Source organism: Pipistrellus kuhlii, unplaced genomic scaffold (assembly GCF_014108245.1).
Source record: "Pipistrellus kuhlii isolate mPipKuh1 unplaced genomic scaffold, mPipKuh1.p scaffold_m20_p_5, whole genome shotgun sequence".
Classification (NCBI taxonomy): domain Eukaryota; kingdom Metazoa; phylum Chordata; class Mammalia; order Chiroptera; family Vespertilionidae; genus Pipistrellus; species Pipistrellus kuhlii.
In genome coordinates, this window is record NW_023425551.1 from 43,851,096 (window position 1) to 43,861,894 (window position 10,799).

At 47.6% G+C, this 10,799-nt stretch overlaps 1 protein-coding gene across 4 annotated transcripts in view; it reads left to right on the forward strand.

Annotated features, from left to right (window-relative positions):
- Positions 1-5,655, forward strand: part of BACH2 (BTB domain and CNC homolog 2) — a 338,018-nt gene extending 332,363 nt beyond the window's left edge. For all 4 annotated transcript variants that reach the window (XM_045572691.1, XM_036414119.2, XM_045572690.1 and 1 more), the window contains one exon: positions 2,188-5,655. In XM_045572691.1, the coding sequence (XP_045428647.1) occupies positions 2,188-2,670 (483 nt within the window). In that variant the 3' untranslated portion in view covers positions 2,671-5,655. The remainder of the gene's footprint in view (positions 1-2,187) is intronic.
- The last annotated feature ends 5,144 nt before the right edge of the window (positions 5,656-10,799 follow it).

Here is a 10,799-nt window from a genome sequence, read left to right on the forward strand (position 1 = left end):
CCAGGTTACAGCACAGAAGGTCCAGGCTGCTCAGCTCAGATGGTTTGGCTTCTGACCCACCGCCTCTGGCTGGGGAGCCGCGCCCGCTCGCCCGGCCTGCTACGTGGCAGGTGGCTCAGGCAGGGCCAGCTCTGGTCCCGCCCACACGTCCCCAGCAGGACACCCCCCTCCCCACTCCCACGCTGTCTCCGGCATGCCACTCAGCTTCTGCAAACTTGCATAATGTATTTCTCTCGAGTTGCACTTGTACATCTGTTTATTTTTCATTTTTAAAACATGTTTTCTTGGAAAATTTATAAATATTTTAGCAGGTGCCCTTTCCCCATATAAATCTCTGTCTCTGACAGACTCGTACACGCTGCCTGCCGGGCTGCATTCGCGATGGGCACGTGCAGCTGGTGTAGGAGCCCCCACAGGGGATGTGTGCACCCCCCTCCCTCTCATTCTGTCCCCCCTTCATTTTCTCTCCCGTCCTCTCCTCACCACTCCTGCCCACCCATGCTGGCCTCCATGTGTAGTTTCCCCATTTCACTGCGTGCCCACCTTGGAGCCTCCTGACCCTCTCTCCTCGCACAAGTAGTTGTGGTAAAGCCTTAACCCCTCTCCCCTCTGGTGCTAAATTCATCTCTCTGAGGGGGTGATGGATTTGAGAAGCACAGGAGCTTGTGTGGGATTTTCTTGAAGGGAAACATCTGAGAACCTCTGTCTCCACAGCTCTGAGTGCCCTCTTGCTGTCCAGGGAGAGGCAGCTTCGCTACCCGGTTGGTGCCCAGCCGCCCTGACCAGCGTCTGTATGCTCAGGGGCCTGCAACAAAGGCCCCTGAGTCTGCTGAGGTTGGATGGAACCATCTGGAATTGCCAATAACCACATTTTTTAAGTTTTCACAGTTTAAATATTTTCAAGAAGTTTTAGGTTCATAGCCAAATTGAACAGCAAACCTAATTCCCATAGGCCCCCTGCTCCTTCCCACTCCCAGCCTCCCCCATCATCAGCATGCCCCACCAGTTCCATGTGTTACCATCCGTGAACCTGCACTGGCACATCAGAATCGGCCAAAGTCGCCCTGATGGGTTTCACTCCTTGGATAGAGCAGCTGCCCATGGACTGAGGCTCCCCGGGTTTGATTCTGGTCTAGACCACATACCTCAGTTGAAGGCTCGATCCGTGGCCCTGGTTGGGGCCCACGGATTGATGTGTCTCACTCACATCGTTGTTTCTCTCCTTCTCCCTCTTCTCCCTCTGCCTCTCCCTCTCCTTCTTCTCCCTCTCCCTTCCACTCTCTCTAAAAATAAATGGAAAACTATCCTCAGGTGAGGAGTAACATACACACACAAAAAATCACCCCAGTGCACAGTTTATATGAGGGCTTACTCTTGGGGTACAGTCTATGGGTTTGGACAAATGTATAATAACATAATACCATGTATCTATCACACAGGATAGTTTCACTGCCCTAAAAATTCTCTGTGCTGTGCCTATTCATCCCTCCCACACCACCCCAACCCCCTGGCAATCACTGGTCGCCATAGTTTTGCCTTGCTCAATTATTTTTGACCTTCCAAAATAGCAATCTAATACATCTGGGGGAGATTTTCAGATCTTGGTTTGAGACCAAGAGTTTTCCAGTTGATTGCCTGCAAACTCCAAATTCCAAGAAACAGGAACCTTGACTCCCAGAAGTGGTCTGAGCCCTAGCCAGTTTTCTCAGCGGACAGAGCGTCGGCCTGTGGACCAAAGGGTCCCAGGTTCAATTCCTGTCGAGGGCATGTTCCTTGGTTGCAGACTCCCAGCCCTGGTCCACAGCATGTGTGGGGCGACCAATAGATGTGTCTCTCTCACATCTGTGCTCCTCTCTGTCTCTCCCTCTCCCTTCCACTCTCTCTAAAATATATATATCAAAGGAAAAAAATGTCCTCAGGTAAGGGTTAAAATATAATAATTTTGGAAAAAGAAGTGTTCTGGTTGGTGGTGATTTTACCGGTCACTTGGCCAGGCCACCGAGAGGGACAAAGAGCTGCCATGGGGAGGTAGGGGTGGGGGTCAGGATGGGTGCCTGTCCGGATGGGCAGCACAGAGAGGCGACCTGGGTGCATAAGTTTTGAGTTTCTGGATCCTGGGAAGCCCAGCAACGAGGTCTCAGGTCCGGCGCAGGCTTGACCGGCGTCTCTTGTTTCCCCGGTGTCCAGGTGTGCGAGAAAGAGAAGCTGCTGTCCGAGAGGAACCAGCTGAAAGCGTGCATGGGGGAACTGCTGGACAACTTCTCCTGCCTTTCCCAGGAAGTGTGCCGAGACATCCAGAGCCCCGAGCAGGTCCAGGCCCTGCATCGGTACTGCCCCGTCCTCAGACCCACGGGTCTCCCCACAGCCTCCAGTGTTAGCCCCGCGCCCCTGGGCGTGGAGCAGAGCCTGGCTGCCCCTCCGTGTGCGGCTGGGGACACGGTGCCCTGCTGTTTGGAGCAGGGCACAGCTCCGCCCGGGCCCCCCTGGGCCCCCGGCAACGCCTCAGAGAACTGCACCTCTGCGCGGAGGCTGGAAGGCACTGACCCTGGAACCTTCTCAGAGAGAGGCCCTCCTCTGGAACCCAGGAGCCAGACGGTGACCGTGGACTTCTGCCAGGAGATGACTGACAAGTGTACAACTGACGAACAGCCCAGGAAAGATTACACCTAGAGAGGCGGCCCGCCTCCGCGTTCTCACACCTCCCCGCCAGGTGGCGCTGTCCGGCTGTCGTCTGGAAGAACCAAGAAGGAGTTGGGTGCACACTACAGCAGCGGCCTCAGCAGCAATACTGTTTCCAAGGATTCCCTCCTCTCTCCACGCAGGAGCGATCGTTACCTTCACAATGGTGCTACCCCTTGCCCCGGCAAGGAAAGAAAGACAGCAGTGACGACACTGTCTGTCTGTGGGTTAATTGTCAATCTTAACAGGGATGGACGATAACACCTCTAGGACCCAACCACGGATTTTTTTCTCAGTGGCCCATGTCACAAGCCCTATCTCAGGAATTTCTTCTGAATGTTCAATTTTTTTCATTGAAGACAGCTTCTATACACATCAAAGTTTTATAGCTAGACTGTACATATTATATATATAATATATATATATAAAGTATATATATATATCTCCATATGCAAAAGTCCTGCATGCCTCAGTTTTCTCATCCCAAAACTGGAAACTTCATTTCTCACTGACAGACAGGTTCCAACATTCCTCTTCTTTTGTCTCTGATGCTAGAACTAGTTTGGTAACTGTTAACATGGTCAGTTTTGTTTTTTTTTTCCTTGCTTCACAGTTCAACTTCAATTTGTACTTATTTATGGACAGAATTCGATGTCGGGAGTTTTCATTTTAAGGTTTTTGTTTCAGACAGCCTTTTCTGTTTGGTTTGGGTTTGGCACCGTCAGGTGGTGCCATCTGAGTTTGTGGGTTTGTTTCTGCAGACACTGTACAGTCATGGTCAACTTTGCCACTTGCACTGGGTTTTGGGTCAAACCTATTTTGTTAAATGAAGTTGCAACTTCCGTATAACTCGAGTATACTGTATATTCTTTGCTTTTAGTTTAAAAGTAAAACATTTTAGCTCATTAAAAAAAAAAAAAAACAACAACCACTCAGGTGATAATTATATAGGAAAAAAAAAAAAAACAACAACAATCTTGCCAAATAATGAATTCATCCTAGGATGTGTCGACAATAATCTGCTTGAATATTTTTCTATCTCACCTCCTCCCCACCTTTCCTAAGCAGAGTGGAAATGCAGGTGGAGAGGTCGGAGTTGATGCTGGATGCTCAGATTCCCACGTGGGGAGAGAGTTTGGGCATCTCACTCGGAAGTGCATCGGAACAGTAGGTGCTGGCTCCTGGAAATAAGTCAGAACTGCTTTCTCACCAGGGAGGAAGTCCTGTTCATTTCAACACTTCACGCGGCCTCCCCCGCCCTGGGGGTGCAGTGTGGCAGCACCTTCTCCCTGGAAGGCCGTGGCTGAGCAGGACTGGCCTCCTGGGAGAGCTCACCTGCAGGGTGATGGGCAGCCCCAAGGCCCCGCCTCTGCCCGGCTGCCCTGGATCGGCGCAGCTCACCCAGCGTAGGAGAGAGCGGGTCGGAGCGAGCCTGAGGTCTGTCCAGGACACCAGGGAGAGCATTTCTCCCTCCCTTTCTTCTCCAAATGCTTCGAGCTGAACTCTGAGGTTTTCCCCGCCAGTCTCTTGCCCCCAGGCAGATTTCATTCTGAGTCTTTGGATGTGGTGTGGCCAGGAGCCTGCCCTGCCCCTGCCCCCCACCACACACACACACACACACACCTGCCCCTCACCTGGTGATCACTTTCTTCTCTTGCTGCAAAGCTGGTTGGTTGGCTTGCAACCCACAGAGAACAGCTTCCCTCGGCTGGGGGTTTGGGGGGAGGGGAGGGGCGGCGGGTGTGGGCCCCTGGCCACGTTTACAGGAGAGTGTGCTGAGACCCCGCGCCAGCCAGCCGCAGAGGAGGAGGAATCAGCTCCCTCGCTCCAGCAGCCGGGGGCGGGGGGAAGAGTCCCTGAGGGTTTGATGTGGGGGATGGGGTGGTGGGCACCGGGGACTAGATGGTTGACTTTGTTTCTTTATTTGTGCCATTGTTTGGACAATAATATTAAAGCTGCATGTAAAAGGGGGAATTAGTATATGATGTAGGCAAAAGTGAAACCATAGTAACATGTTTTAGTATTATTAACTTCTGTACAAATATTAGCGCTTAAACGTTGGAATATGTATGAATGCCGGAAATACGTTGGTTCATGCCGTAGGATTAAAAACACACAAAAAAGGCTTTTCTTTTAAACTAGCTCCACTTTTAAAACCTGCCTCTGGGTTTTCGTGTCGCGCGTGCGTGTGCGTGTGCGTGTGTGTGTGTGTGTGTGTGTCACTGAGCTCCGTACCAGCGCTGCCCCTGCATCGCGGCTGTTGGCATTTCTCTGCCTCGTAGACAGGCCTTGTGCTTCACCAAGGGGTCCGCCCGCCTCGGTGGAAGGCTGGTGACAGCTCGAATTTACACTCAATGCTAATTGCGTGACCCATCCCAAGTCTGTGCTGTGGTGGAGTCAGCCAACAGTATTTTGTTTTTGAACACTCTTGTTTCCTTTTTTACGTGACCTCTTTTTCAAAAAAAAAAAAAAAAAAAAAAAAAAAAAATGTTTTCTGCTCAGATCATAACCAGGTCCAAACAACTTGTTGGCATCAGTTATCCATTGGTAACAACTCACGTGCAACTGGTAGTCTTGACCACATTCTGTCCATCCCTCCCTGTGGGTCCGTCTGCACACACCTGTGCCACGGCCACTCCCAGGGGGAGGGACTCTCTCTCTTTCTCTCCACCCCAACTCTGTCCACCCCCTCTTCCTGCCAGCCCCCTCCTCGCTTTTATTCCTCTCCCCCAACCAAACCCTTGCTGTAGGAACTGGTTAAAAACACTGCTTGAAAAAACTGTCTTTCGATTTCTTTTTCACAAGTTGTTCTGATTTTGCTCACCATCCGCCATGAACAGCGAAGAACGCTGTGCAATGCGACATGTCCCTGTCTGGTACTGCTCTGAAGCATGTGTTTGTCAAGATTATTCCCGGGTCCATTCAAAGGGAGGACTAGCTGGGGACCAGAATCCAAACTGCCTCAAGTGGAATTTTTAACACCAGCCTGTTCCTTCCCCAGGGCCCCTTAGTGAAGCCTGTGTCTCGTAGGAAAAGGAAAAGCAAGTGAACTGGGAGGAACAGCGTTCTTTAAGGTCTTTCTTACCAAAATGAAGGACCCTCCCCCCCCCCCCCCCCCCCCCCCCGTGGGCTGGCTAGGGGGATCCCTATGCCAGCCAAGTCGGAGCTCTGAGTGTCTGGGTTGCGGGGGCAGAGGCAGTGGAGGTGACGGGCTAAGAGCTGCCTGAATCTAGTCCTCCCCTTGCACCTACCTTCGTTCTGTGTGTGTGGCTCCCGATGGCCTCACTTCATTCAGGCTTTGAGCAGGCGAGTGCTTTGCTGTATGTGTCTGTTTCTCTGCGTTATCTGGGGGTGCCTTGAATTAATGAACTTCATTACATACTGATTCTGGAACAAAGCAGTTGCAAAAAAAAAGAAAGAAAGAAAGAAAGAAAGAAAGAAAGAAAGAAAGAAAGAAAGAAAGAAAGAGAAAAAAGAAAAAAGAAAAGAAAGGAAGAAAAGCTGGCAGCTCCTAGGCCCTCCTGCTCCTTCCCTCTGGGTCCCTGGCCATGGCTGCGGTGTCAGAGGTGAGCTGCAGAGAGGTGTGGTTTTGTATAGTGTACAAGTAACTTATTCACTGTCTTTCTGAAGGTATGCTGCTCTTAAGATGCACTATAATTTTGGATTTAATCCTTGTCTTGCTTTCCCAAGGGACTAAAAAATAAATAAATAAATAAGGCTGTTGATTAGTCAGCCAACTGCCCCTTCTTGAAAAGGAGAGCAGGGAGCCGAGAGAGCAGGGAGCACGGGAAGACTGCTCAAGGTCAGGTGGGCACAATGTGACGGTCTGTGCTCTTGCCAAGCGGTCCACACCTACACTTTCTCCTTTAATGCTTTGTGATGGCCATTCGAAAAGAAGAAACAAAAGTGTAAATGGGATAAGCTACCAAATCCTGCCCTGTGAGCAGACTCACTGTGGGCGGCATAATCCTCTGAACAGGAGCAGAAGCCTGCCAGGCTCTCTCAGAGCCCTTTTGGCTGCCTAGTTCTGTACATCACACCCCATTCACACTGGGGGCTGCTTAGGCAAGGACTTCAAACTGCTCCACTGTCGCTTAGTTTGGAGGAGTCAGCTCTAGAAGGAAGCAAGAATCAAGTTTTTTCCTCATCACTGTAAATAGACTGGAGAACATGGTGTGTGTGTGTGTGTGTGTGTGTGTGTGTGTGTGTGTGTGTGTCTGTGTGTGTTTAAAGACTAAAGCTGTTCACTGGATCGTGAGTTAGTGTTTCTTCCCCAAGTTGAGGATTTTTGTTGTCGGTTCAGTTTCTGGCAGGCCAGTCCACAGCGCAGTGCCCTGGGTGGCCGTGGGGAGGCATTCTGTGTTCGAGCTGTGTGTTTCTAACACTGCCCAAGCCATCTCATGACCCAAGCATCAAAGACGGATGCTGCAGAATAGGAGATATTTGCACACACACGTGTGCAAATAGTATTTGTACATAGGAAATGACTATTGTGGCAGATCAAGGATAAATTATTCAACTGACGGTGCAACACATTTCTTGCAAAGAAAAGTTAAATGTATAGTATTTTTTCCTACACTCCACCCTGGGAGGTAATATTTATATCAGATGACTATCAGTGTGTTTTCATTGTGATATGGAGATGATTTCACAGCGTGGTGTGGTGTGTGCATTTCAGTACCAAGCAACGGACAGACAGCTCCGACTCGCACGTTCATTCCAGGTTATTGACCTCAGAGGAAGCCGCGGCCCTCCTTTGAAGCAGAAGTGCACTCAGACCATTCGCTCATTTCAGGTAGACTGGCATTCAGTGCCAAATGCTCCCGTGGGGTGGTCCGACTGTATGTGTATCAGGAAAGGGGAAAGGGACTTGGACAAAGAGGGGTTTTCCTACAGACTGATGCTAAGACTTCTACCGAAACATGTCTGGTGTGGCTGACCTCCGCCTGAGTCTTCACAGTGCACTTTGCATGTGTGAATGCCAGGTGCCCATGCACGCTGGGATGTAGAAGACCTGCAACGTCTAGCGAGGAACCAGGAAGGTTCCAGATGCACTTGGGAGCTCTGGGTGCTGGTTAGACCCCCTGAGCCATTCTGGGCAAGCGCCCGCCTTTGCTTGAGAGGCCAAGAGGGCCTGTGAGAGTTTGTTCCAGAACCAGTCGGATGCAAGTGCACCTCTCATATATGCCTTACAAACTCCAGAGGCCATATTCAAAACAGGGTCTTCTCAGTGTATGCAAGGGGCCGCAGCCCCGCTTCTCCTCCTCCCCAGGTCGAACAATACGGACAGTTTTCACACATATCTACCTGTATAACCCTCTGTACCTCTCATAACTGGTCAACGACTGTAACAGGTTACATCAGGTGTTTTTCTACATACTTTTTACACAGATTCTATGCGATTAATGTAACTTAATTCAGTGCATCGGTTTATTATACTAGTTCTTAGGCTTGTCTTTTATTTCCTAAGTGATTGTGGTTTTTCTTGTGGTTTTTCTTGTAAAGATGAAAATGGCTGTTGATGCTTATTCTCTGTAACTAAGAATTTTTACCTTTTTTTTCGGGGGGGGGGAAGCATTGCTATGAACTAATGAATTAAAACTTCATTTACTCGTTGTAAATACACTATTGTGCAAAAAAAATTTTTTCACTCAGTTGAATTGCTAGTGTTAACTAAATTTTGTCTAGACACCATTTCTGTTGATGAAATAAAGACATATCATTATGCATTGTAAACTGGTTTTCTCTGCCTCGGATCCCTGTTACAGCAACAGAGCTGGTGGCCTGAGGAAATCTCTGCTCCCAGAGAAGTCGTCTCTCCCTCTAGTTCACACCCTTACCGGTTACCTGGTTGATCTGATTAGAAGTCTGTGATCATGTGATCATGCCAAAGTGATTCCTCAACTCTGAATTTTCAAAACCCCTAGTGCCTATGAGAGCAGATGAAAGACATTAAACTCATTTTGGTTTGGTGCTATTGCCTATGTCACCACTGGGGGGGGAGCTGTGGGAGGTGTTTTGTTTTTTTTACTATGACGTGAACCTGCAATTATCTCAAACCAAAAGCTAAATGAAAGTAAACAGAGAAAAGAAATCAACAACAAGATACAAGGAGGGCCCTAATTTGTTTAGCTTAGTGGATAGAGCATCAGCCTGCAGACTCAACGGTCCCAGGTTCAATTCCAGTCAAGGGCATGTACCTTGATTGCGAGCACATCCCCAGTAGGGAGTGTGCAGGAGACAACTGATGGATGTTTCTAACTCTCTATCTCCCTTCCTCTCTGTAAAAAAAAATAAAATAAAATAAAAATAATTTAAAAAATGAAAAAAATCATATAGATAGATAGATAGATAGATAGATAGATATAGATAGATAGATACAAGGAGGGGCAGGGCAAGGAGTTTCTGGTTTAATTAGAGTTTCTGGTTTAATCCCCGAGATTCTGGTTTAATTAGAATCAGGTGAGTCCTGGGCACTAAAATAAGTAAAGCTCTCAGATGATTGTACTAGTAACTTGTAGCCAGAGTTGAGAACCCTACTGTGGTTTGGCATAAGGTCCTGAGCACCCATGCATTGATACTGAACACAGTCTCCTAGGTAGATGACTGGTCACTGGCAAGAAATGAGTCTCAGTTTGAGAAAAGCATTTTAGGAAAAATCTAGATAGGATGATTCATAGTTGAGGTATGGCTTTGGTGCAGTAAAAACAAACAAACACAAGTCTAAATTCATAGGAGATATGAAACTGGGTTAGAGGGATTCGGTCACTATTAAAAGAAAGAGAGAGAGAGAGAGAGAGAAAGAGAAAGAGAAAGAAAGGAAGGGAGGAAGGAAAAACCAAGTGTGTGAGTTTAACCAACTGAGCTTAAGAGGGAAGTTCCACCTCTAAACCTGAAAGAGTTGTTTAATGAACAAAAGCAGTTTGGAGCAGTGGGTAAAGCAAATGTCATTCTTTTTTATTTCCAGAATTGAAAAGAATCTACAATAAATATCTATTATGTCTTACAATGGTCAGGAATGTTTATTCCACAGTGGCTTTTCAGAGAACAGAATTAAAATCGATATGATATTGATTTTGGTCTTTGTGAGATATATCCCCAAATATTTGTATATGACTTTTAAATGCCAGAGCTGTGAAAACAGTGGAGTGGGACAAGGGCAACTCAAGGTTACAACAACCCCTCCTCTGTTCCATTTTCCACAATGTGGCAGGAAGAGCTTTCTAATGTGACTCTGCTGCACCTCCTTTTTGAGTTCTCCATTGCCTCCATGCTCCCTTCTCCAGCCTTCCCTCTCTCACGGCCCTCCTTCCACCCTGTGCACCACCAAACATGACTCCCCAGAGAGCCCTGCTGTCACACCTCCCCTTTTGTCTGTGCTGGAATGGCCTCATTCATGGACCCCAGTTCTCTTTGGCCTGGAAAACTCACATCTTTGACAATGCAGTTCAAAAGTCACTTCAACTATGAAGCGTTATAAGATGCGGTACATATGTACAGTAGAATATTACTCTGTCACAATACAGAGTGAACTCTTACCACTTGTGACAAGCATGGATGAACCTAGAGGAATTATAAGTGAAATAAGTCAGAGGACAACAAATAGCGTATTTCACTTATACGTGGAATCTAAAAAACAAAATAAGTGTACAAACAAAACAGAAACAAACGTATAGATCCAGAAAACAGACAGGGTAGCCAAGTGGAAGGGGGATGGAGGCTGGGTGAAAAGGCGAAGAGATTGAGAAGTACAAATAGCAGTTAAAAAATAGTCGTGAATGTGAAGTACAACCTGAGGAATATAAGCAATAATATTGTTATAACTTTGCACAATGCCAGGTAGGTACTAGACTTATTGGGGATAACCACTTTGTAAGTTACACAAATGCCTATCTTACGACTGCACTGTACACCTGGAACTAATACAATCTTCAATGTCAACTGCAATTGAAAGGTAAAAATAATGGAGCCTCTTCTGACCCATCCATAAAGAAGTGACCACTCCCCGTAAGATGCACCTTACACATGATCACATTTACATGTTTTCCTAACTTTCCCTTTTATGGCAGAGATAGTATTTTATTGATTTACATACCCGGCACCTAAAAGTCACATGGATA